At 45.9% G+C, this 23,675-nt stretch overlaps 7 protein-coding genes across 11 annotated transcripts; 2 read left to right on the forward strand and 5 right to left on the reverse strand.

Annotated features, from left to right (window-relative positions):
- Positions 1-1,776, reverse strand: LOC137588079 (dual specificity phosphatase 29-like). Its single transcript, XM_068304850.1, has 3 exons — positions 1,470-1,776; positions 1,172-1,395; positions 1-954 (listed from the first exon to the last, which is right to left on the reverse strand). The coding sequence occupies exons 1-3, from the start codon at positions 1,652-1,654 to the stop codon at positions 653-655; spliced, it is 711 nt and encodes a 236-aa protein (XP_068160951.1). The 5' UTR covers positions 1,655-1,776; the 3' UTR covers positions 1-652.
- Positions 1,777-2,466: 690 nt separating this feature from the next.
- LOC137588584 (dual specificity protein phosphatase 13B-like) lies at positions 2,467-4,225 on the reverse strand. Its single transcript, XM_068305735.1, has 2 exons — positions 3,594-4,225; positions 2,467-3,403 (listed from the first exon to the last, which is right to left on the reverse strand). Exons 1-2 carry the CDS (start codon positions 3,970-3,972, stop codon positions 3,216-3,218), a joined length of 567 nt encoding a protein of 188 aa, XP_068161836.1. The 5' UTR covers positions 3,973-4,225; the 3' UTR covers positions 2,467-3,215.
- Positions 4,226-4,874: 649 nt separating this feature from the next.
- Positions 4,875-7,758, reverse strand: LOC137588792 (dual specificity protein phosphatase 13B-like). 2 transcript variants are annotated; one of them, XM_068306071.1, is made up of 4 exons: positions 7,632-7,758; positions 6,153-6,337; positions 5,854-6,074; positions 4,875-5,215 (listed from the first exon to the last, which is right to left on the reverse strand). In XM_068306071.1, exons 2-4 carry the CDS (start codon positions 6,305-6,307, stop codon positions 4,986-4,988), a joined length of 606 nt encoding a protein of 201 aa, XP_068162172.1. In that variant the 5' UTR covers positions 6,308-6,337; positions 7,632-7,758; the 3' UTR covers positions 4,875-4,985. The 2 variants fall into 2 exon arrangements, with proteins under 2 accessions (XP_068162172.1, XP_068162173.1); XM_068306072.1 differs by lacking the exon at positions 7,632-7,758 and adding an exon at positions 7,542-7,621.
- Positions 7,759-8,862: 1,104 nt separating this feature from the next.
- Positions 8,863-11,982, reverse strand: LOC137588793 (dual specificity protein phosphatase 13A-like). Its single transcript, XM_068306073.1, has 3 exons — positions 11,094-11,982; positions 10,790-11,007; positions 8,863-10,304 (listed from the first exon to the last, which is right to left on the reverse strand). The coding sequence occupies exons 1-3, from the start codon at positions 11,219-11,221 to the stop codon at positions 10,093-10,095; spliced, it is 558 nt and encodes a 185-aa protein (XP_068162174.1). The 5' UTR covers positions 11,222-11,982; the 3' UTR covers positions 8,863-10,092.
- Positions 11,983-12,765: 783 nt separating this feature from the next.
- Positions 12,766-13,585, reverse strand: LOC137588881 (dual specificity protein phosphatase 13A-like). Its single transcript, XM_068306194.1, has 3 exons — positions 13,458-13,585; positions 13,168-13,385; positions 12,766-13,075 (listed from the first exon to the last, which is right to left on the reverse strand). Exons 1-3 carry the CDS (start codon positions 13,583-13,585, stop codon positions 12,885-12,887), a joined length of 537 nt encoding a protein of 178 aa, XP_068162295.1. The 3' UTR covers positions 12,766-12,884.
- A 355-nt stretch (positions 13,586-13,940) lies between these two features.
- Positions 13,941-19,456, forward strand: samd8 (sterile alpha motif domain containing 8). Of its 2 annotated transcripts, none has more exons than XM_068305019.1 (6): positions 13,941-14,095; positions 15,433-16,008; positions 16,660-16,755; positions 16,845-16,962; positions 17,035-17,185; positions 17,680-19,456. In XM_068305019.1, the coding sequence occupies exons 2-6, from the start codon at positions 15,452-15,454 to the stop codon at positions 17,982-17,984; spliced, it is 1,227 nt and encodes a 408-aa protein (XP_068161120.1). In that variant the 5' UTR covers positions 13,941-14,095; positions 15,433-15,451; the 3' UTR covers positions 17,985-19,456. The 2 variants fall into 2 exon arrangements, with proteins under 2 accessions (XP_068161120.1, XP_068161119.1); XM_068305018.1 differs by lacking the exon at positions 13,941-14,095 and adding an exon at positions 14,842-15,133.
- A 480-nt stretch (positions 19,457-19,936) lies between these two features.
- On the forward strand, positions 19,937-23,653 carry LOC137588151 (voltage-dependent anion-selective channel protein 2-like). Of its 3 annotated transcripts, none has more exons than XM_068305020.1 (9): positions 19,937-20,073; positions 20,920-20,991; positions 21,105-21,154; positions 21,602-21,754; positions 21,834-21,886; positions 21,976-22,203; positions 22,514-22,664; positions 22,799-22,856; positions 22,948-23,653. In XM_068305020.1, the coding sequence occupies exons 2-9, from the start codon at positions 20,925-20,927 to the stop codon at positions 23,037-23,039; spliced, it is 852 nt and encodes a 283-aa protein (XP_068161121.1). In that variant the 5' UTR covers positions 19,937-20,073; positions 20,920-20,924; the 3' UTR covers positions 23,040-23,653. The 3 variants fall into 3 exon arrangements, with proteins under 3 accessions (XP_068161121.1, XP_068161122.1, XP_068161123.1); XM_068305021.1 differs by lacking the exon at positions 19,937-20,073 and adding an exon at positions 20,654-20,783; XM_068305022.1 differs by lacking the exon at positions 19,937-20,073 and having other exon boundaries at positions 20,974-21,025.
- Positions 23,654-23,675: the final 22 nt, after the last annotated feature.

Consider the following 23,675-nt stretch of genomic DNA (forward strand, 5'->3'; position numbering starts at 1 on the left):
TTAGAAGATTTAATTCACCTGATGTTTCATCGCTCCAGACAAAAAGCTGAAACGCGTCTTAACCTGGAAATTTAAAAACAAACCGGAAGAGAGGCTGAATATTTAATCCCTACATCTACATAGGAAACAAAAGAGCTAGTTTTCTAGAGTCTCTTTCTTACTGACTTGGAACTTGCTGAGAAAGACCTGCTGCTTGACTCGGACGTGTCTGGACCTGGGCTTTGACTCGTACTCGTCTCAAACGGTTTTAGAGACGACTGGAATTCCTTTTCTCAAATGACCAAAAGTTTTAAAAAAGACTTCCAGTTAATTTGACTAGGAGGAAAATTTAGAATTTATTTGGACTACAATCACCTGAAAAGACTTGGTTTTTTCTAAACCAGTTTGAATAAATTGGACTTGATTGACTCGACTTGAGTTGGACTTGTTTCAAATGATTTGAGGTCTAACTTTGACTCATCTCAAACATCTGATGACTTGGATACCAGTGACTAGCCTCAAATGACTCGGGCCTGCTGCAGGATGGACTCGGGACTAGGATCTACACTAAACTACACGGGATTTGACTTGGACCTGTCTCACATGATTTGACGTGTCTCAGATGACTCGAGACTTGGCCTCAGTTTTTGCTCTGAGATGCTTCAACCGGCCCTCAGCTCTTCTGCTGTGACTCGGACTCGTCTTCAGCGACTCGACCCTTCAGCTCGTCCCTCTGCTGACTCGACTCTGATCTGGTCTCTGGCGACTCGAGGCTCGAGTCCCTCCGCTGCTCCTGCAGGAACTCGTCCAGCCCCCTCAGCTGCTTCAGGAAGCCCCAGTTGGGGACGATCCTCCTGCGTTTCTTCACGTGTTCGATGGCGTCCACCAGCGTCATCTTCTGGCAGATCATCAGGTAGGCGAGGAAGAGCGTGGCGGAGCGACTTCTTCCCATCACGCAATGCACCAGTAGTTTATCTGGAGAACCAATCAGGGAGCAGCATCACAAGTGTGAACGTTTTGGAGTCCCTGACTCTAGAACCGTCTGAAGGTTCTGATCTGGATCTGGAACCAGAACGGTTTTAATCACCATGACATCATAAGATCTAGAACCTGTCTGATCTGGATCCTGAAGAAAGTCTAGAGCAACAAGCCAATCAGGAGACGGTTTTAGGTTCGAACCAGGTCGTCTTACTCTGAGGGTTCCTCAGCGTTTCTTCTATAAACTCGGCGGCGGAGAGGAAATGCTGGCTGAGGTCAAAGGTCACCACATCCTCAGCCACCACCCCGTAGTACACCACGCCCATGTCGTCGTAGTAACCGGCCCCAGTGTCCACGTTGTTCCAGGTCCCTTCGGCCGCGTTGAGGACGTGCGTGACCCCCAGCCCCCTCAGGTGATGCCTGTCCCTCGCCGTCTGCCTGCAGGAAGCCGGCGCGGCGTTTTTTAGCTGCTGGGACACCGTCGGGTCGGCGATGTCACACGTTCTACTCACTCGTCCCCGATGAAGACGTTGGGCCAGACCTCGTTGACGTGAGTGTAAGCCACACTCCCACGGTTGAGGATTTTCTCCAGCTCGTAGCCTCCAGGGGTGACGTATTCATCCGCCGCTCTAGATTCTGTCTGGGAGACGTTCATCCTTGATTTGTGAGCAGCCTTTCCTTTTTTTTCTTCACACATGATTTATTAGCTTAAGGGAGAACAGAAAACGCCACGCTCGCTGCGTGGCTTCCACGTCCCCTTCCTGCGTCTGGAGCAGCTCTCACCAGGACCTTCAAGTCCTTCATCTCCCTGCGTGAACATTCTGTTTCCCTCACGCTGTCGCTCCTTACAGGCAGAACGCTGAGGAGTCGGGGTGCAGATTGTGTAACCGCTCTGTGACGGGCATCAAATGTGAAGGATATTTTTAGCCCACTCTGCCCCCCCCTGACCTCAGCTGCCATGTTTCCTGCCTGTGGGGGCAGCTTCCACCCAGCCGGTCCCTGCCATCCAAACGCAACTTTAATCTCCACCGCTGGCGGGAAGCGGCGCTTATCCAAACTTCGCCAGAGGACGCCCCAAATCCGCTGGAGCGAACGGAACACTGGGAGGTTTTCCTCCTTCAAATTGTGTCCATCTCTGTGTAGCCTTTCTGGGGGTGGGGTGGGGGGGGGAGCGTGTGAGCGTCGCCTCCAACTCCCGTTCAGGATGTTCCGGAGGAGAGGAACGTGTCAGACGGTTAGACGGAGGAGGCCTTTGATTCCCGCGTTGTTTCGTCCATCCAGGCATCTCAAAGTGGGGGTGCGATGATGACTGTGCTGCGGTGTCAGACGGAGGCTTCACACCATCAGACTCTTTTATTTTCCCCTCATATCTTCATCCTCGGCCATCATTCATTCTGACAGTGAAATCATTAAACCTGTGATATCCAATTCCTTTTATTTTGACAGATCCCCCCCCCTCTCCTCCTCCCAGCGCGCTCCGGAGAGCATCTCTTATTAAGATGGCTTCAGCGTTTCATCTCTTTTCAAAGTCTGACCTGAATCTGTACACACTCACAACCGCGCCGGCGTATTTTTATCATGTCGTATCGAGAATCTTCAGACATCACAGTGTTAAGTGTTGGAGTTAGCGCCGGGCGTGTGGAGCGTGGAAGTGGAAGTGGAGCGTTGTTTATTTATAGGAGCCCGTCTGCAGGGCTCCATTGGGCCACGCGTGACAGGAAGTGTTCCCGTGATCCACTTCCTGCAAAATTAATACATATGAGATTATATGTAAGTAGTTTCCATGTAAACCGACCCGTAACCAGAGAGATCCTGAGACTCGTGGGTCAAGTAACTTGTAACTAGATGAAGTATGTAAGTGATCTTCACGTCTTTACCCGTCATTCCTACTTAAACCCTCCGCAGTGACATCACCTATGACATCACCAACACCAAACAACAGTCGTGTCGTTCAGCGTGAAGAAAAGAACAGACAAGAATAAACAAACTAAAGATTTTATGTCAAACTGTCATGGTTTGGTTTCCGTCTCATAATGCTCTGCTGTGCTGGGGCGTGGCAGGAGGCGGGGCTGAGGTGGTGGGTGGAGCCTCATCTCCACACCTGTACCTGATCAGACTGATCAGTCTGAGGCTTCTCCTTTGGTTCTGACTCAGATTGTTTTGGACTCTTCCTCTGACGGCTGAGGAACGACATCATCTTCATCTGAGGTGTGAATGATGTCACCTGGATCCAAAAGACGTCACGTCTTCTTCCTCCTCTACAGGACCAATGAGGCGTCGAGGAGGCGGAGCTGATGGAGGAAGCCGGCGTTGGGAAGGATGTTCCTGTGTCTGCGGACCGCCTGCAGCGCCCCCACCAGGGTGAGTCCCTCCTTCAGCATGAGGAAGGCCAGAGTCAGCGCCGCCGAGCGGCTGACTCCCCGCGCGCAGTGAACCAGCACCTTACCTACAAACAAACAAACAAACAAACAAACAAACAAACAAACAAACAAACAAACAAACAAACATCAGCTGTTTGGGGGTGTTTAACCGTTTTCCATCCAGACCCACAAGAAATAAATAAATTAGAGCTAAAATAAAAGGTCTTTTCTCCATGAAAACAAGGATCTGATGTTTTAAATAAAGTTTTTTTGTACCATTCTGCGTCAGAGCGGCGTGGATGAAATCCGCCGTCTCCGTGAAGAACGGGCTCAGGTCGAAGTCTCGACAGTCGGCGGCCTCCACGCCGTGGTAGCGGATGCCGGTGTGGCGGTAGAACTGGGGGCCGGTGTCGATGTGGCGGGGGCCGTCTGCTGCGTTCACCACGTGTGTGATTCCCAGATCCACTAACAGGACTTTGTCTCGGGCCGTCGCCCTGACAACCGACACCAGAGTCCACACAATGAGGCCCGGACAGCCCTCCACACATATGCTGCCGCCGCGCCGCCGCCGCCGCTGACTCAGACCTACAGATTTTATATTTCTCCCGCCGCCGGCCAAACGCGGGACTTGTTTGCAGCGACAGTTTGTTAGCATATTGCAGCGCGGCCCCGAAGTGAGAATGTCACTTACGCGTCTCCAACGTAGAGGTTGGGCCAAACCTCGTTGACAGCTCCGGTGGGACGTCTGTTCTCCAGCAGAAGGCCCAGCAGATCGCAGGTGGGCGGTGTTTGGTACGGCGGCTCCGCCTCTGGCCTCATCATCCACGCATAATTAACACAAATCTGCAGCGTTTTCCTAAACGCTCCACGCTGCTGGGGGGGAAATGTAAGAAGTGGATTTGGAAACAGTCACCTGTGACCTTATTGGTGTCCCACCCCCCCAACACACACACACACACACACACACACACACACACACACACACACACACACACACACACACACACACACACACACACACACACACACTCAGGAATGAGACAGCTGAGGATGCCACAGCCCGGCTGGACTATTTATTCCTCAGCGCTGCGAACACACACACACACACACACACACACACACAGCAGTGTTCATGACGGCTCTGACTCATCGTTGTTGTCGGTGTGGATCCGGTTCACACCGCCTCACCGGTCGTCATGGAGACGTCAGAGGACGGTTGTGTCGGTTAGTGTCAGTCAGAACAACGACTCATCTGATGAGGATGAATCATCACATGAAGGATGGAACCTTTGGTCCGCAAAAGGGAACAGAACTTTATCTAACGTGGCTTTATGGGCCGTAACAGAACCTCATAGGAGGATGAAGATGAGGATGATGATTTCAAGGTCTGAAATAAAGAGCTGACGTCTGCAGATGGAGGTTCTTCATGATGAAAGAAGGTTCTGGAGGTCAGGAGGTCAAACCAGAGCATTCCTGTTTCTTTATTTTTATACAAATTCATTTTAAACTTTAAATTATTTTTTGTTAATTCAAAAACAAACAAAAAAAAGCTTAAAATTATAAATTACTTCACAAAAATCCGTCAATTTGTTCCTACAGGAATCTAATTCTTATCAAATCTACTGCAGATCCAACAACAAAATGAAACTAATAACGGTTCAACGGGTTTCACGTCCGTCCGTCGCCGCTGCCCCGTCTCCTTGACGACGCCCAGCCGTGCAGCTCCTGGTCCAGCTCCCGGAGCTGCTCCAGGAAGCCCGAGTTGGGACAGATGTTCCTGTTGGCGCTGACGGCTCTGATGGCGTCCGGCAGCGTCATGTTCTCCTGGATCATCAGGTAGGCCAGAACCAGGGTGGAGGAGCGGCTGAGCCCCATGGCGCAGTGGACGAACACCCGACCTGCCGACGGAAAGGTCACGCCAATCAGCCCAGAGGTCAGCCGGATCCATTTCTACTCTACAAACCAATCAGCGACTGGATTACGGCGAGGATGTCTAATTGGTTGGATTAAAACGCGTCACAGAGAGGAAAGCTTCCAACTCCTGACCCAAAAGTTTTCCACGTTGTTGCTCCGAACGTTTCACCACACAGTAATCCCTGCTTCCTTATCGGGGGGCCGGGGATTAGGGGTCACAGGAGCGCGTAATTGAACTGTCTCTACGTCTGAGTGTTTCTTGCGGGAGGATTACCGGGGGCCCCCGCCACACACTGGAGCCCCCGATCAGCCGGTATGTGACTGAGGAGGTCTGGTCTTACTACGGTCGTGTCAGACAGCGGCTCCCCACAAACAGAACGGTGTCATTTCCACGTCCAATAAAAGTGTTGCTCACAAATTAGCAGGGCGATCCGTTTCAAACCAATTTTCCCGGCCGGGGTTGGAGCTTCGGAGGCGCTTAGCGAGGGGAAAGACGTTGGCTGGATTCATGTTTAGCGTTTGATTTGCATTTTAATGACGGCTGAGGCGGCTCGCAGGAAGGACCGGCCTCTCCGGGTCGAGAGCGATCAGCGACGCCCCCCGCCCGCTGAGGGTCACTCACCTGAAGGCGAGCTCAGAGCGCTCTTGATGAACCCGGCGGCCGTGTAGAAGAAGGGCTTCAGGCTGAAGGAGGGCATGTCGAAGGCCTCCACCCCGTGGTAGGCCATGCCCGTGTCCCGGTAGAAGCCGGCCCCCGTGTTCACGTTGAACTTCCCATCGGCGGCGTTGAGCACGTGGGTGATGCGGTGAGCCTGCAGCAGACGCTTGTCTTTGGCGGCGTACCTGACAGGAAGCAGCAGTGGAGTTAGTGTGAGCACGCCAGCGGGGGGGGGGGGGGACGTCTGAATGTTCTGGGCTCACATGTCTCCGATGTAGATCCGGGGCTGGACCTCGTCCATGTGGCGGTTGCTGCCGCTCTTGGTCCACATCATTTTCTGGAGCTCTGAAGCAGGGGGGGTCTGGTACCTGAAGCCCGTCCCCTCGGGCCTCGCCGAGCCACCGACACCTCTGGGCATGTCTGGAAGCTGGGACTCCACCTGTAGGAGCTGGAACCACAGGAGAACCAGAGGAGAACCAGATGAGAACCAGAGGAGGACCACAGGAGAACCAGAGGAGAACCAGAGGAGAACCAGAGGAGGACCAGAGGAGAACCAGATGAGAACCAGAGGAGAACCAGAGGGGAACCAGAGGAGGACCAGAGGAGGACCAGAGGAGAACCAGAGGAGGACCAGAGGAGAACCACAAAGAAACAAACGGTGTGATGATTACAGATTGGAACAATGGGAATGATGACGTCAGAAAACGGTTGATCACATGATCCACTTGGGAACCAACACATCTCCCCTGATTGGTTATATCAATAACCAATCATGTTTATATCGATGCGGCCGGAGGGACTCGGCGGGATTAGACCTACAGAAGGACTTCCTGTTTTCCTGGTGCTGATGGTTAGAACATCCGGTAAACGCGTCCTGCAGCAGCTCAGACCCACGATCACAGAACCGTGGGATGACCCCGTGATGCGCTCATGATTCAGCAGCGCTCCGTGGGTCGTTCATCTCCAGAGACGCACCAACATCGGTACTCAGGACCTGTGAACATCAGCCTTTCATTCCTGCAGGTCTAACCTGCGCCCTGACGGCCCGCCCCCCGCTGGGCCTCTGTTTACATCAGCGGCGCGGCGCAGGGAGGAGTCATGGAGACGGAGTCGGTTCCGGTGACCTTCCGTTAAGCTGTGCTAACATACGGAGGTGCGTTTGAATATCACGGCGGCTTTATCGTCTCTGCGCGTCACGCACAACACGTGACCCCGGCATACGCTGGGGGGCCTGCAGGCGGGGTAACGTGTGTTTCTGCACATGTACAGCATGTACCCAGAGTACCTGGGGGGCTCCTCTTCCTCCTCACTGATCTATAAGTACAAGCCTTCCCTCCCTCCCACCGTCAGGGGCGCTGAACTGATTTCCCTGGTGCCCATGTGGAGCTGCTTTCATACCCCCCCCCCACTCCCCCCTCAGGCTAACCTGTCCTTCCTGCTCCGCTTGTTTGTAATTAAAGATGCTATGTATGGGGAAAGTGCCCCTGGTTAACTCGGAGGGCAAATAAAACTGGCTTTCTGCCTCCTCGGGGCATCTCCTCAGTGGTGTTATGAATTAATCTTTGCTCTTTAGCCTTCTGGAGTGGATTTGTGAGCAAATTAATAAAGTTAGGCTTTACACAGTACATAAAAGACCCTGTAAACATGTTTACCTCACAAACAAAGACACAACACACCCATGAAGCGCCGCTTACAGACGTCCACCTGCTGTAAATAGAGGAGCTCTGTGAGGAGGGACTTGCCTTGGCTGGAAATGCTGCTTTTCTCTCTGGTTTGTCGCTCTGCAGCTCAACCGTCTGAGATCTTCCCCTGTAATCTACCCTGCAACCTTTTTTGCTATTTTAACATCTGAATCTGGGCCCAAAATACTTCTGGCATCCTCTTCTGCATTCCTTAAAGGTTACCCGAGCTGCCGGCTCAGGAGGGAGGACAGAACTCGCTCTTCAACAACAGCAGGAAGAGACTGGTCTTTATCGGATACCAGCGTCTGGAGGTGTGGTGAGGGTTCACATCCCTCACCGTACAGGTAGAATATTTAATGACGCGCAAACACTGATAAGATGTCACTATCGTGTGGATAAAACATTTATTTTCACATGTAAACGTCCTGAACATCGTCAGATGAAACCTGTTGAACTCCAGCGGCACAAATCGTGCCTTATGAAGGAATTCCTGCTCTCCAGAAAGGATAGCTAAATAATTGGCAGATAGAAAACCTTTATTTTATATTCAGTCAAAAGATTTGAAGGCTTTTAAAGGAGCAGTTTGTATGAAAACTCGCCTCATAGAAGGATCTTCTCTGGAGCTTCATAGGAAAACAGTTTTTCATTGTTTGGAATAATCAGAGAGGACAGACGTCCAGGAGAGTCCAGATGGGGACGAGGTCTACGGTCGTGTTCTATACAATGTGAGAGATGCTCAGTGTGCCTCACCTTGAAAAGGTTTTTACTCCGGTTTGTCAATTTTCCTTTGGATAAACCCGTCAGAATCATGGAGGAAGAGTTCCACAGGATTGCAGGTGAATGATGCAGAAATCTGATAAATGAATCTGAAATTATATTCTCTTAATGACATTGTGCTGTAATCTCAGAACTGGATTAGTAACTAATTTCTTTTAGGATTTTCCAATATATTTGGCTGCATAGATGCACCTACATTCAAATCAATCTACAATCACATGTAGACTCAATGTTCTGGGTCGGTTCTGACCCACGGATGTTTGATGAGTCTTACCTGAGCAACAGCCCAACGTGGTCAGTAGCTTAAAGGTTTGCCATAACTGACTAGTCACTTAATATATCCACCATACATCACAGGACACTTTGATGGCTTGTAACTGGAGGACAGGGGTTACCCATGGCAACCGAGACTAAAGTCAAAAAGAGTCCACATCCCAACCAGACAGACAAAGAGACCGTTTTAAAGCTTCTGAGCTGTGAACTCATCTTTATTAGCTTTAATACAAACAGGCGCTGAGTGATGATGTCATCACATAAAAGGACTTAGCAACGCAGATAAGGATTTCGTTCAACGTCCCCCAAAGCTAAACATCCACGCATAAAAAAATCAGACTTATTTTTACATTTTTTACTATATGTGTTATGTTTTTACATATATAATATTTATGTTATATATATTTACAGTTATATAAAAGTTACTCAATCAAGCTTGGCTTATAAAGCTAAGTTACAAATGTAAACGTATTAAAAATTAGCCCGTGGTCACAAAGAGGCGTTAATAGGACTAGCTAGCATGACTTGGCAGAAATATGCTAACACATAAATATAGACAATAGCACGGATTTAACTCCACAAAGTACAAACTTTTTTTATCAAATAAAAATACAACAGGATCTTTTAGCCTGTGGTTAGCCAGTTTTTCTTATAATTCCCTGCAGAGCTGATGAAAACAGGAGGAATGTTTAAGACCGTAGCAACAGCATGCTAACATGATGGCGTCATGTTTTTTACATATAGGAAGAGACATGGCTTTTTCACTAACGTACAACATTTATGCCCCAGTGTGCATAAATGTCGCGGTAGGCCTCAAGCCTACTCAGGCACAGTGAGTTGAATGCTAACATGTGTTAGCATGCCTGCAACCATCACGCTTCTATGCATGTTGAGCACAGAACGATGCCATGCTGCTAGCTTCTAACACAAGATTTATTTACACTTTTAGCACGTCTTCACATTCCATCAATATGCACTAAAATTGTGATTAAAATTATTAAAAATTAAAGGATTTTTTATTTTTTAAAATTTAGTTTAGTTAGTATTTTAAAACGGAATTTCTCTACGTCACTACGTCAGGAGTCAATGTGCTGAAATATGGATTTATGCTATTATTAGTTACATATTTAGCATTTGCATGCTAATGTGCATTTACTTTACATTCCAACATGCTACATGAGTTAGCAGGAGGCAATGGGCTAAATTATTGATATATTTCAAATGAAAGGATGTATTAACATGAATCATGTTGACATGCTAACATGGTCATGAGTCATGTATGCCTCATGCTAACACGATAGCAGATAATTTTGCTAACGTGAGATTAGTTTATTAAAGCTGAGTTTGACAAAGCTTCGTCTTTCACGACGAGCCCTCGGCTGTAGAGAAACGGCGTCCTGGACGAGGAGCGTAGCTGCGGATGTGAAGCGGCGGCTGTGCGGATTGAAGCGACATGTTGGGCGCGTCTTCCTCACAGGATGTGACACGTCTTCTTCCTCCTCATCAGCTGCAGATCCAGATCCAGAAGCAGAGCCAGGAAGTTCCTGTTGGGGTAGATGGCTCGCTTCTGGATCAATTTCTGCAGGGCCTGTTTGAGCGGGAGGTGACAGTAGATCATGAGGTACGCCAACACCAAAGTCGATGACCGGCTCATTCCCATGATGCAGTGCACTAGCACCTTCCCTGGGGAGATAAGATTGTGAAGGAAGGATTAGCGAGAGGCCTCAATCTTATTAATATCATACATGGCTGCTCGTCTCTGGCCACGGTCTTTCTTTATTCCTCCTGCCAGCTAAAAATAGTTCCCACAATTCATTGCCTTTTGTTCATTTGCGGTCCCTTTGCAGACCGGCCCGAGCGCCTCTTTAATCCCAACTTGTCCTCTGCTTGATAGCTTCTTTGAAAAGCCACGGTCACATTATAGACTTAAACGCTGCAAGGTAAGACCCTTATTATTACCGCTGGCTCAAATAACCGTTACACATGTTAGTCTGCAGCGACATTGAAAGGACGGCATGATGGGAGAATTCCAGCAGATGATTTTGTGAAGGATTTAAGGAGTGAAATGAACACATTTTTTACAGAAATGTCCTTCACAACGTCTGAATTGTGTCATTAAACCTGGAATATGAGGACGGGTGTGAAACAGAAGCCTGGAGGAGTCTCACCATGCGATGACTTCAGAGCTTTGTGAATGAAATCAGCTGCAGACTGGAAGTAAACGTCCAAATCGAAGTGCGTGGAGTCGTCTGCTGGAATGCCACAGTACACAAAGCCGTTGCCGTAAAAGCTTTGGTTGCCTATGCTGCCCCGTTTGGAGTGTGCAGCGTTTAAAACGTGGGTTATACCCAGCTTCTGCAGGATAGCCTTGTTGTGGGCGACCGCCCTACGAGACAAAGACACAGAAGGAGCTTCAAGACTCTCACGAGGGCTCAAAGGGAAATTTTCAGCAGCTTTAATGTGAATACTTACACATTTCCTATGTATATTTTGGGCCAGACCTCGTCCACTTCATTAAGATGTAGTTTGCAGGAGTCCAGAACCTTCTGTAGATCCTTCACTGTCAGATATTCCTTTCTCTTCCCTTTCCCGGCTGACATTTTCAGTCCAAATCCCCTTTTGGATCGGTTACGGGTCCAAATGTTTGTCGTACTAAAGCGGTTCCAGGCGGCTCGGCTCAGGGTGATCCACACCAGCAGGTGTTTCAACGCCGTCACTGGACAAGTTACCCGATTTAGTGCTTAACCGAGCGTGTAGTCTTACCCAAGCAGAGGGCAGAACAACAAGCGGGCTGTGCTCTTTACTGTGGCACTAATTTCATAACAGAGATGAGTCACTCCATAAAGCAGTGATAATTGGATGTAATTAAGGCCAAAAAGTTGAAGTGTGTTGCTGATACTGAGTCCAGCCTTCACGGGAATACCTCCAGCTACTTTACTGCTCTGACATGAACATCTTATGAAAGCAAAGTGGGGGGGATAAAGCCTCGCTCTGGGCCTCATGTGACATCAAACGCTCCTCATGTTGCTGTTTTTCAGCCTCCTGTAGGTAATTTCAGCCGTTCCAGCTGTAAAACGGAAGAAAAACATCATTAACCTCCGTTTTACAGCAGGAAACCGGACTTCTCCTCTCCTCTGGGGTCACGGAAGCGTTTGTGAAATGAGGACGGTGTGTCGAGAGATGTTCTGATGTTCTGCACATAATCGCTCAATAAAGCCTCTGAGTCATTTTGACCTGGAGACGGTTATTGATCGATTATTTAAAGTGCTGCTTCTGCTCATTGATCGACCTACTGGAGTGGATGTGGTGAGAACAAATTGCACCTCTGTGCACATAATAATCTGAAGATAAGATCCATACCTGCTGGTGATTGTGGGGAGATCTGGATGCGTGGGAACATTTGAAGCGCTGAGGACAACAGGGGTGTGTTTTAGATGGGGGGGGCCCAGGAGGGGGGGGCATTGGGCAGCAGCATCACGCCAGGGTGGAATAAAGTGTCTGCAAAACTGTTTGTCACACATCAGAGTCCAGACCAGAAATCTAAATGTTTGAGATCGGATGGCACCCCGCTGCCCCGGAGGAGATTTTCAAGCTAACATTTATTGACAATAATCAATAACCAGAGAGAAGCAAGGGGTCAACAATAGAATCATATCATTAGCATTTACACCCGGCTCTAGCTGTAGTGCTATCTATGGTTTGTATTGACCGACTTCTCTTGAAAACGATGGAAAGAGATGATTCTTTGTTTGATGTTCAATCTGCAAAAAACATTCCAAAAAATTAATTTCAGATGTGATCTGGAAAGAAAATAGTTCCTACCTTCATGTAATTTTGATTTTGAGGTGAACTCGCCCTTTAACTTTGTTTTTTTCTCTGTTTAGACTGTTCATATACCACTGAAATAAGATCAACTGCATAATCTGAAGATGTCAAATTAAGAAAATGTCTCCACAATAAGAAGAAAATAAAGCAAAATGAAAAGAATCTCATTTGAACAAGAAACATTTGTTTTAATGTTCTCTGAAGAACAAAACACAACAGGATAGACATAATTTTACAAGACAAAGGTTAAACGGGTGATTCTGTCTTTGCTGTCAGGTGAGCTGAGCCTCGGGGCGAGGCGATTACACTCATCTGTTAATGAACAGGTCAACATCCTCTGAAGGAGCAGCGTGATTCAAATCAAGCATGGACCAGAGTCAACAGCAGTCAGCGTGACTCAGAATCACACTGATTAGAGTCGATGAATTTTTCATTCAGTCACGTCTTGTACAATTTAATTTCCAAAGCACAAAGCTGTTTGAGGAATCCTGTGTTCGGGAAGATCCACCTACGCTCTTTGACCTTATTGATCGCCCCCAGGAGGCTGTAATGCTGGTGGATCATTAGGTAGGCCAGGACCAGGGAGGCAGATCTGCTCACGCCGACGGCACAGTGGACAAAAACCCGAGCTGAAGAAGATGAGAGACAATCTCAGATTTTTCTCCAAAAAACAAGAGTGACAAGCAGCGAGCGACAATAGAACAACACAATGGGTATTCACCATGAGCTGTGTCAAGTGCATTCTGAATAAACTCAGCCGCATGGAAGAAATAGAGAGAGAGGTCAAAGGACGGTGAGTCATCAGCAGGCACTCCATAATAATCCACAGAGGAGCCGTAGAAGTCATGACTCCCCTGACAGTGCATCTTCCCATGAGCTGCATTCACAACATGAGTGATCCCCAGCTTCCACAGACTGTAGCGGTCGTTAGCCACTGACCTGTGGACAAAGGGATTACATTAAGAAATGCTTCAGGAGCAGTTTCGTTTCATTTTAGAAGCCCTCACTCACATGTCACCGATAAACAGGTTAGGCCAAACCTCATCCACATGATTCCCAAACCTTTTTCCGCCATACAAAACCTTCATCAAGTCCTTCACAGAAGTGGAAGCTACATTACTGTCCTGTAGATCGCTCATAGTCAACTGGTGGACTTTTATAATTAACCACATAACAAAAAGCCACTCTGAATATACCCATTTGTAGGATTTACTGACAAGGACAGGTGTTTCTGGGCTAAAATTAAACCACTAACCCATATAATACTGACCGACCTCCTACTTCTAAATCGTTACCAGATATATTTTATTTCCATTCTTTATTTCTCAGTTTGTAATCTTTAACCTCTAGTATACAGTAATTCCAAGCTTTTCATCATGCGCTGCAATACATGGCCTGCAGTACCACGTTCCCACCGGTGGGTGTCGCTGCTGGTCTAACTAGCCCCATGGAGCTAATTTTTCCGTGCGCATCCATTAGCGTCATTACCCCATGTGCTGTCAACAGTGATGCTAACCCGGAGGCGAAATGATTTACGAGTCCGTGATATTTCCACACATGCAGATACGATTCCGCCAGATTGTTTTGAGATGCCGTTTAGCTAGCTAGCTGGATAACCGAGCACCGTCCTCTGTTCCGCCTCAGTCCGGGTGAGTGGCGACTTAACGGGCATTAATCCGGCTGGCAGATAGCTGGCTGGCTAATATAAGCTAGGGCTGAATCAGCTAGCCTGTGTGGGTCAGGTAGTTCTGGAAAAATGAGGGATGCTTTGATTTGTGTTAACCCCGTTATTATTTAAATAATGTTACACACACTTATTTACTAATTTAACTGATTATTGTGCGCTAATTTTAAACAGATTAGCTCCGCTGGCCCTTTTGACTGATAGCCGGTTTTGTTATGAGGGATTGGATAAAAGCTAACATTAGAGGACCGCAGTGTCTTGCTGTAAAAATTGACGCCAATTATTAACGTAAATCTGGCAAAGCTGGGTTGAATTTAGAGGAATTAAATCATTAAAGTTAAACTGAAACTAGTTCAGTTTAATTTATTCAGCGTCCTGGGAAACGTCTCTGCGCTTTGGGTTCAAGATTTGAGCTCCACCAATTAGAGCCGGAGGAGGTCACGTGGTCCCAGGTTTTTGTTTTGGTCGAAGAGTCAAAAATGTGTCTGCAGATTTTCATGACATTTGGTGTAGAGATGGACCCCGGGTGGAGGAAGAGGGGGATGACTTGTGATCCAGATCTAGGTTCAGAACCGTTGACCTCTGTCTGTCAGGAGACTCTGATTTTGTCTGCAGCGACTCTTAAACTGTTAAACACTTTTCATTGGGCTGATAAATAAAGTGATGATTATCGAGAAGAGCTAAAGAAATTTTAGTGATTAGCTTTTTCTTATTCAAATAAGAAAATCAAATTACTGTGGTATTTTTTGTTATTTTTGATACCCAGAAATTTAAAAATGTTTGCAAGTTCTTTTTTATACCTAGTATTAAGGAACCAGTAGTGGTGATGACTGACAACTTTGACAAAGTTGTATTTATCTGTCTTTTCTATTCAAATTCTTAAACTATGAAAATGACATTGACCACGAGGAGAGGGAATGAGGTGAAGGTGACTCGTATGTGACTAACAGACCTTACTGGATATCATTCTGCCAGTGAGGATGATGAAGAGGGCTGCTCATGGGTGAGGTTATGGGCTCTATGAATGCTTCTAGTTCAGGGTGTAGTCTCCATTGTGCAAACTTATCTTAAATAACTATGTTCACGTCAAATATTTGCTTAAGTTGTGAATTCTGGGCTGAATGAGGAGCTGAAAGCTGGAAAACATTCACATAGTGAAGTTAACTTCTGTCTGCTGCAGACTGACGTGGTTTGCTGATTTGGTTTGCTTTTTCTTAACATTTCTGTATGTATTGGTGAAGAACTGGTTCTGACAAGAAGGGAGAGTTTGGTTTTGGTGACACATTTCTTTCTTTTCTCAAGCCTTCGGAGCGAGGAGGAAATGACCCAGTCGAGCGTCCGGCGCTGGACGCCCAAACACGTGGCAAAGTGGCTGAAGGAGGAGGGCTTCTGCGACTACGTGGACCTGCTGTGCAACAAGCACCGACTGGATGGCACCAGCCTGCTCGCCCTCAGCGAGTACGACCTCCGCTCGCCGCCGCTGGAGCTGAAGGTACTGGGGGACATCAAACGGCTCATGGTGTCCATCCGTAAGCTCCAGAAGCAGAACGTGGACCTGCTGGAGGAGCTGGGGCTTCCCTACGATGGCCACTCTCCAACAGGCTCTGGAGGCAGTCTGGACTGGTTGTGTAACGGAGAGTCGGGCAGAGACTGTGACAGCACCGACACGGCACCGGTGGGAGAAGAATACCACCAGTACACCAACGGGAAGTTCAAACAGCAGACGAGGCGCCTGGATCCCGAGTACTGGAAGACAGTGCTCAGCTCCGTCTACGTAGTCTTTGTGTTCGGATTCACCTCCTTCGTCATGGTCATCGTGCACGAGAGGGTTCCTGACATGCGGACCTACCCTCCGCTGCCAGATATCTTCCTGGACAGGTGGGTGTGTGACACAAACACACTCCTGAGTCTTAATCATGTGACCCCTGAAGCAACACATGTGAGTCATCTGTGATAAATTTGTGACAGAATGTCCCAGCAGATGGTGGACATGATAACTGGCCTACTTCCTGTCGCATGTTTCTATTATCGTCCTCACGTATTCCTGACGGGAAAGCGTCGGTTCAAAGGAGTCTGTTTTAAAGTGACCTACTTAATGTGTGACCCGCTGTTTAGTGAATGTCTTTGTTTATGGCGATGAAAATGTGGCCTGATCGACTTTTATTTCTTTATAGCATTTGAAGTTCATATTTTGAAGGCCATGAAAAGAGTCTGTCTGCTGCTGTGTCATATTGTCATAATTTCGTCTGTGGATATTTTTAGTTTGGTTATTTTGCGCCTGTTGGAGAGACTGAAAACTGATCTGTTTACTTAAAAACCATCATCCAGTAATATCCACTGATGGCAATGAGTTCACCTGTAAACTTGAATATTGGATCCACAATAAGGGAGAAGGGCTGGACTGTTTTTTAAATTAATGTCTCTTTTGTTGGTCTGAAACTTAATATATTTAATGTGTCCTGATATAAAACAGGTAAGGACTTGTTTATGTTGATAAATAACTTCAATGATTTTGGTTTTTCCTCCCAGCGTGCCGAGGATACCGTGGGCGTTTGCCATGGCGGAGGCCTGTGGGGTGATCCTCTGTAACATCTGGCTGTTGGTGCTGCTGCTTCATAAACACCGGTACAGTCCGGACGTCGGCGTCGTGTCGTTACGATGAGGCTTGTGTTGCTACGGACGATGCAGGTTAATCGTTTACACGCTGCTTGCAGGTCCATCCTCCTGCGGCGTCTGTGCAGCCTGATGGGGACGGTGTTCATGCTGCGCTGCATCACCATGTTTGTCACCTCGCTGTCTGTCCCGGGACAACACCTGCAGTGCTCAGGAAAGGTAACGGCTAGCGCACGTCACCTGAGTCTCTGATTGGATGGTCACAGCACTGATAGCTTTACCTGTCCCCAGATTTACGGTGACATGTGGGCCAAACTGCAGCGGGCCGTGGCCATCTGGACCGGTTTCGGGATGACCCTGACGGGCGTACATACATGTGGAGATTACATGTTCAGTGGTCACACGGTGGTTCTGACCATGCTGAACTTCTTCGTCACAGAGTGTGAGTACTGCTGGTACCGTTGAGGACCGGAACTTTTTACACTCGGATCAAAGCTACATCCAGTCCGCAAAATATAATCAGTCTGTTCCTGCTTCTTTTGTTGGTGGAAGTAAAATCTTGAAGTAGACTAAATGACTTTTTTTTGTTCCTCTTTTTTTCAAATAAGTCTAAAATTAAAATTATTGATGAAAATTGTAGACTGATTGACACATGAGACAATAACTTTGATTTTATTTTAAATTTCACATTAACTTCCAGATTTTTCCTCATTCCTCCAAGGAAACCAAGAAAACATTTGTCCTTTCACTTTGAGTGAAAGTTGTGACATCATTGAGTTGCAGTTTGTTTTCATCAACCTCTGCTGCCATCTAGTGGCTTTCATTGGTATTACACCTCATTAAAGTTGGGATTCGTCAGACTGACTTAACAGAAAATGATAAATGTGCTGCAGTGGCACTTAAATATTAAAGTCTCAGGTGTTCTTTGTTCCTCAGACACTCCACGGAGCTGGAACTTCATCCACACGTTGTCCTGGGTCCTGAATCTCTTTGGTATCTTCTTCATCCTGGCAGCACACGAGCACTACTCCATCGACGTGTTCATTGCCTTCTATATCACCACCAGACTCTTCCTGTACTACCACACTCTAGCCAACACACGCGCCTACCAGCAGAGCCGACGGGCGCGCATCTGGTTCCCCATGTTCTCCTTCTTTGAGTGCAATGTGAACGGGCCTGTCCCCAACGAGTACTGCTGGCCCTTCTCCCGACCGACTGTGCTGAGGAGGCTTATTGGATAAGGATCAGCGTCGCCGCTGCCCTTCTTAGAGTGCACTGTTTGTGTGTCTGCTTTGTCAAGTTGCCAACTGAGGCATGATGGAAAACGTGGAGCCGTGATGTCTTACTTTCTGGACTCAGTCTCTGACCTGCTTCTTCGACCATCTCTAGGTGGCTTAAACAAAACCCCACACGTACCGTTAAAAAGTAAACACAGTGGAGATCGGTCTCAGTCATTGGTTGTTCCTTTTCCTCCAGTGGGTTATTATTTCATGTAGCATGAACTGAAGTTTTCAGTGACTCCACAGGGTTTCAATCATTTCACAGCAGTTTTCTATTTCTTGTGCGATTGTCATTCTTGGTCATTTCAGCGTTGGCGTTCAGATTCTTGACTTAAAGTCTCGTCTTAATCCCGACAGTGTGATTTATTTAAACTTAACAGTATGGACCACCAACAAAGTAAAAAGTCAGTCTTTATTTACTCCTCTCTGTGCTGAGGGAAAGTCACAAGAAGTTTCTGAGTCCACAAAACTTCTCTGGAACTTCACAGCAAAACAAAGCTGTATTGTTTTCCTGAATGACTGCAGATTAGTTTTAAAAGTAAAAAGGGTGTGAATATATTTTGTAAATCAATTTGCAATTTGGAAAATTTTCTTTTTGCTCACAAATGTTTTAGAAAATTCAACTGACTTTCCATCCCAGTAGAAATGAGATGATAACTGAGTTGACTCGTTTCTTTTATAACAAGACAAGAACCACATTTCCTATATAATTTTTATTGGCCGTGTTGGAAAAGAGATTTTCATTCCGAGAAATTTTCCATCCATTTTTGCAGTGTTATGACAGACCTTTGTTAATATTGCTCACTTTGATCGGCCTGTTTCCCATACCAAACCCAGAAAAGTCAATACATTTAAAGAAATGTCATTGTCAGCCAAAAAACATGGAATCAAAGATTTTTTCAGCTGTCTTAATTATTCCATTTGCCAATTAACTTGAGTGTTATGATGGATGTATCTTTGTATAAATAACCCAAATATGTTATGAATAGCAAAAGTTTTTTGTATAGAATTTGAGATTACCCTGATAATTATTATTCAACGTTAATCTGCAGTAATAGCTCTTAAAAAGGACCCTAACATTTTTATGCATTTGTTTTTATTAAGTTATTTAATTTTGTAAACGTCTACGTATTTTTGTATTTCATTATCAGTGTTAAAGCAACATGCACATTAAGAATTATGTTTACAGTTGCTCCGAAGTGTATTTCTTTGAAACGCAGTGTAAAGTTGATTTTCCTCTGCGTTTCAACGGTGAAAACTTGACAGATGTTGTTATGACAGCACGTTAGAAACGTGGTTATTGTAAAGGAAACGGACAGCCCGCAGCACATGTGTGAGGTATGATGCTGTGCTCTTGTCTTATGCTCCTGAGAAGCTGCGATACTCGTTTTATGTCTTTTAGTCATTTCCATCATTAAAGAGCTGAAATCAAACAGCGGATGTTTTTATTCCTCAACTCACTACTACAAAATAAAAGCTCCATAACATCGGTTTATTAAAAAATGTGTGCATTTAATTAGTTCATTATTAATTAAACGTGGATTATTATTTAAACATACTGTCATTCAAAATTGGCGTATGTCATTTTTCTAATGTGGTATAGGTGAATATATTCTCTATTCACCATTTCTATTTTTACTGAATATTTATTCGTCAGTTAGCATTTATTTACTTATGCTAATAAGTGACAGCGAGCTTCCAATCTCATGTTTAGAACTCTTCATCATGCCGGTGAGGATCCAAAATATATTTAGTGGAGAAATCTTTTTAAAAACATACAAATAACATGAACTTATATCGGTACTCTGATAAGCAAACACAGATATATTCTTATTTCGATGACCTAGATTTTCTACGTCATTATCCCCGCTATCATTTCAGACAGGCAGGAAGTCGACAGCTACATTAGGGGTCCTGCGGCGCCGAGGTCAGGAAAGCGCTTCTTGCAGTTTCTCCTCCACAGTCGTCCTCCACTGGGTACTGCCGCATTTATTGCTGAATTTTTCGCCTTTCAAACCGACAACATCAACAACAACAACATAAATACTCGGTGAGTTAGTTGCTTTGTAGTTATTTAGGCTTTTAAAATCGTAATTAGTTTGAATTTCGACGACATCGTTGTGGAATTTGTTAGCTAGAAAACGCCCCCAGTCATCCGCGTGTTCAAGCTCCTACAAAACACCGGAGCTGGAACCGGGAAGTTTTATGCAAAAAGGTCATGTATGTTTGAAAAGTGAAAATCAAGCTTAACTGAGGTGCTTAACATAACATCCTTCTTCAATCAGTAATATTAGCGGTGCTACTGTATAAGGCACACCTTAAATGGCGTTTTGCCACGTACCGTCAAGCTGTTCCTGGTTACTGCCAGCAGATTGAGTTAACCCTCGGGTTTAACCTTGACAGTGAGGAGGCGTGACGTCAGAATAGTAGTCATGGAGATTCAAAGGCTGCGGGTGTCTGAGTAAATAAAGTTTTAATCGGAAACTGGAGGGATTAGTGTGACTTCAAATAAATAGACTGACAATAGCAAATAGCCTGGGATGGTTAAATACACTTCGTTTAAACATGGTGTTAATTCTCAGGAATGATTCAGAGGTCATGACTCTGGCCCCCTCAGTGGTACAACCAGCTGCAGCCCCGTTTACAGCAGGTGTGGCAGGTTGAGCAACCGATCCCTTCTGAATGACTTTGAGAAAGTGAAAAGGAATTTTGGAGGATTATGCTCCTCTCCAGAAGGGCAGCACTGTGCATCTGCTATAGGTGATGTCACAGAATGTCTTCTTAAACGCGTCTCCAATTTCCACACAAATGGTTTCTTCATGTTTCTGTAAATATGCTTTTAACATACATGCGTCTGTCAGGATTTATATGTCCTTAATTTTGTCCTTCATGACAGGCGAAATGGCTGTTCCTCCGACATACGCAGACCTGGGAAAATCAGCAAATGACATCTTCAATAAGGGATATGGTAACTGGACGCAAGATAAAAGGCAGTTTTTTAAGTGTGTATTTATTGCCCCGCTGAGGACAGGCCGGCTTCACAGGCCGGAACATCGACGCTCACTGTTTTTGTCTTTTCAGGTTTTGGGATGGTGAAGCTTGATGTGAAGACAAAGTCTTCCAGCGGTGTGGTGAGCTGAACTCTTATTATTACTATACGTGATGCAGGCTTTAAGTTATCGCCAGTGTGATGCAAGCTTTCAGTTATTGAGGAACACAGACATCATCTCTCAGTACTCATTTTAATCACTTCCTCAATCCCTTATAACTGATGAAGACAGGATGAGTCATTCCACAGTTTGCATATTCGAGTTGCTTGTTTCTGTCATGAGTGCTAAATAATCTTCCTGTATAGAAAGCAGTTGTGCATCATCACCCATATCTCCTCCAACAAGCCTCCTCTCCCCTCCAGATGCTTAGAAATTAAGAATTGTCATGATGGTAGTGCTTCAGTTGATTTATTGATCACTGGTGGGAAGAGAGAGGAGAAACTGACAAATGAACATTGAAGCTTACAAAAGTCACTATAAATATTAACTTGTGTCTGACTGATTTTTTTCCTTTTCTGTTCACTCCAGGAGTTTAAAACATCCGGCTTATCAAACATGGACACCAGCAAGGTCACCGGATCCCTAGAGACCAAGTACAAGTGGTCTGAGTACGGGCTGACGTTCACTGAGAAGTGGACCACGGAAAACACACTGGGAACAGAAGTTTGTGTGGAGGACCAGGTAAAGACAAAACTCTGCTCATCATCCTGTTACTGAAACTCTCTAAATAAACTGGGACTGATGGAATGGTTCTCTTTAGATCACTAAAGGCCTGAAACTTACGTTTGACACCACGTTTTCACCGAATACCGGGTGAGCCGGTTGATACATCACTTTAAAATCTAGACCAGCTTTCATGTAGAGATCTGCTCTAAACTCGGTTTCCTGTGTTAATTTCACAGCAAGAAAAGCGGCAGGGTGAAGACGGCCTATAAAAGGGAGTACCTGAACGCCGGGGTTGATGTAGACTTTGATTTTGCTGGTCCGACTATTCACGGAGCGGCGGTCGCCGGCTACGAGGGCTGGCTGGCCGGATACCAGATGTCCTTCGACTCGGCCAAATCCAAGATGAACAAGAGCAACTTTGCTGTCGGATACAAGACCGGAGACTTCCAGCTGCACACCAACATGTAGGTTTGCACTTAATTTAAGGAAACAACACCGGGTTATTTTGTGAAGAAAGAAAAGTATGCAGCATTTTGACTTGACTGCAGCTCTCAGTTTATCCCCAGTGTACATGTCTTTTTATAGCAGTGGGTTATTTTAATTAGTTTAACTAGGGAGATGTTATTTGTGATTAGCTGGCATGATGGCTTAAGCCTAAAAAAATTATTTGTTCAGAATCAGAAAAGTCTGCCAAGCGTATCCAAGTCTTGGTTGTCAGCAATAATCAGGAAATTTTTTGTCAGGCGACATAAAAACTTTTTTCTTTCATCTCAGAAATAATGGTTCAGATTTCGGTGGTTCCATCTACCAGAAGGTTAACGACAATCTGGAGACCGCTGTGAATGTTTCATGGACATCAGGCAGCAACAGCACCCAGTTTGGAATTGCTGCCAAATACCAGTTAGACCCCAGTGCCTCCATATCAGTGAGTACCTCTGAGGACAATCTAAACCGTGTTTGTGTGTTGAGGGCTTAGTCTTTATGGAGACGTTTTCAGAACATACAACTTGTGTCATGTAATAGGTGATAAATAATAATGTCTCTATACCTTTTCTCCAGGCTAAGGTGAATAATTCCAGCCTGGTTGGAATTGGATACACCCAGTCCCTCCGGCCTGGTAAGAACCACCTGTAGCCTCTTGTACGAATGTGAGATGACAACACTGCGCCTGCTTTTAGCTATCTTTCATGTATGCGTCTACATTCCAGGTATGAAAATAATCCTCTCTGCCCTGGTTGATGGGAAGAATATCAATGCCGGTGGTCACAAGCTGGGTCTGGGCCTGGAACTGGAGGCGTGAGGATCCGCTATGCCGTTAGCTTAATATCAGCTGACTCTGACCCCGGGTGTTCCTGTCTGGTCAGTAGGAGATATTTTAAACTGAAGACGCCAAAAATGACAAAGCCAGATGAGACAGAAATCTTTCCAGCAGCTTCCTCTTCATCACGGTCACAATCTCCTTCCCTCTGCTAGAAAACGGTCCTCCAGTGGTTGCACCACATCCACCAAACCAAACCTTCATATCTTGCTGTGTGAAATGTAGAATGTACATCTGAGCATTACTTTGCACAGTAGATTAAACCTTTATTTAAGATCTTTCTACTTAGTTTCATCTGAACACTTGTGATAGTGGTGTTCTGCCTGATGGACGTTCCTGCAACACAACATGCTGATCAAAATAAACAGCAACACATTGCCAGATATTCACTTTACTATAGGATTAGTTGTACCTTTTGACAGATCTGAGACTTCCTCTCCCTTGTATATCTGCTTCTAAAGCTGTAAGATCATTTGAACAAATATTTTTTCCCATGTGGAAGAATCACCACTTTTCTTACCATTTATGAAGACTCATAGTAATTGGGAAGCCGTGTGTGTTGGCATGTTGCAAATAAAGTCCTGAAATCAACAGTCTTCCTTTGCCCAGTTGGATTTC

This window comes from Antennarius striatus, chromosome 21 (genome assembly GCF_040054535.1).
Source record: "Antennarius striatus isolate MH-2024 chromosome 21, ASM4005453v1, whole genome shotgun sequence".
Taxonomy (NCBI): Eukaryota; Metazoa; Chordata; class Actinopteri; order Lophiiformes; family Antennariidae; genus Antennarius; species Antennarius striatus.

What these genes read in the sequence shown, in the direction of transcription:
- LOC137588792 (XM_068306071.1), bottom strand. Translation starts at nt 6,307, where the DNA reads ATGCCCAGAGGTGTCGGTGGCTCGGCGAGGCCCGAGGGGACGGGCTTC. An exon ending in CGGATCTACATCGGAGACAT is followed by an intron (nt 6,075 to 6,152) that starts GTGAGCCCAGAA and finishes GCTTCCTGTCAG; the next exon opens with GTACGCCGCCAAAGACAAGC. An exon ending in CGCTCTGAGCTCGCCTTCAG is followed by an intron (nt 5,216 to 5,853) that starts GTGAGTGACCCT and finishes TTCCGTCGGCAG; the next exon opens with GTCGGGTGTTCGTCCACTGC.
- LOC137588584 (XM_068305735.1), bottom strand. Translation starts at nt 3,972, where the DNA reads ATGCTAACAAACTGTCGCTGCAAACAAGTCCCGCGTTTGGCCGGCGGC. An exon ending in CGCCGCTCTGACGCAGAATG is followed by an intron (nt 3,404 to 3,593) that starts GTACAAAAAAAC and finishes GTTTGTTTGTAG; the next exon opens with GTAAGGTGCTGGTTCACTGC.
- LOC137588079 (XM_068304850.1), bottom strand. Translation starts at nt 1,654, where the DNA reads ATGTGTGAAGAAAAAAAAGGAAAGGCTGCTCACAAATCAAGGATGAAC. An exon ending in AACGTCTTCATCGGGGACGA is followed by an intron (nt 1,396 to 1,469) that starts GTGAGTAGAACG and finishes GGCTTCCTGCAG; the next exon opens with GCAGACGGCGAGGGACAGGC. An exon ending in AACGCTGAGGAACCCTCAGA is followed by an intron (nt 955 to 1,171) that starts GTAAGACGACCT and finishes TTGGTTCTCCAG; the next exon opens with ATAAACTACTGGTGCATTGC.
- LOC137588881 (XM_068306194.1), bottom strand. Translation starts at nt 13,585, where the DNA reads ATGAGCGATCTACAGGACAGTAATGTAGCTTCCACTTCTGTGAAGGAC. An exon ending in AACCTGTTTATCGGTGACAT is followed by an intron (nt 13,386 to 13,457) that starts GTGAGTGAGGGC and finishes CTTTGTCCACAG; the next exon opens with GTCAGTGGCTAACGACCGCT. An exon ending in TGCACTTGACACAGCTCATG is followed by an intron (nt 13,076 to 13,167) that starts GTGAATACCCAT and finishes CATCTTCTTCAG; the next exon opens with CTCGGGTTTTTGTCCACTGT.
- samd8 (XM_068305018.1), top strand. Translation starts at nt 15,111, where the DNA reads ATGATGAAGAGGGCTGCTCATGG. An exon ending in ATGAAGAGGGCTGCTCATGG is followed by an intron (nt 15,134 to 15,432) that starts GTGAGGTTATGG and finishes TCTTTTCTCAAG; the next exon opens with CCTTCGGAGCGAGGAGGAAA. An exon ending in CTGCTGCTTCATAAACACCG is followed by an intron (nt 16,756 to 16,844) that starts GTACAGTCCGGA and finishes CGCTGCTTGCAG; the next exon opens with GTCCATCCTCCTGCGGCGTC.
- LOC137588151 (XM_068305020.1), top strand. Translation starts at nt 20,925, where the DNA reads ATGGCTGTTCCTCCGACATACGCAGACCTGGGAAAATCAGCAAATGAC. An exon ending in AAGTTTGTGTGGAGGACCAG is followed by an intron (nt 21,755 to 21,833) that starts GTAAAGACAAAA and finishes GGTTCTCTTTAG; the next exon opens with ATCACTAAAGGCCTGAAACT. An exon ending in ACGTTTTCACCGAATACCGG is followed by an intron (nt 21,887 to 21,975) that starts GTGAGCCGGTTG and finishes TTAATTTCACAG; the next exon opens with CAAGAAAAGCGGCAGGGTGA.
- LOC137588793 (XM_068306073.1), bottom strand. Translation starts at nt 11,221, where the DNA reads ATGTCAGCCGGGAAAGGGAAGAGAAAGGAATATCTGACAGTGAAGGAT. An exon ending in AAAATATACATAGGAAATGT is followed by an intron (nt 11,008 to 11,093) that starts GTAAGTATTCAC and finishes TTTGTCTCGTAG; the next exon opens with GGCGGTCGCCCACAACAAGG. An exon ending in AGCTCTGAAGTCATCGCATG is followed by an intron (nt 10,305 to 10,789) that starts GTGAGACTCCTC and finishes TTATCTCCCCAG; the next exon opens with GGAAGGTGCTAGTGCACTGC.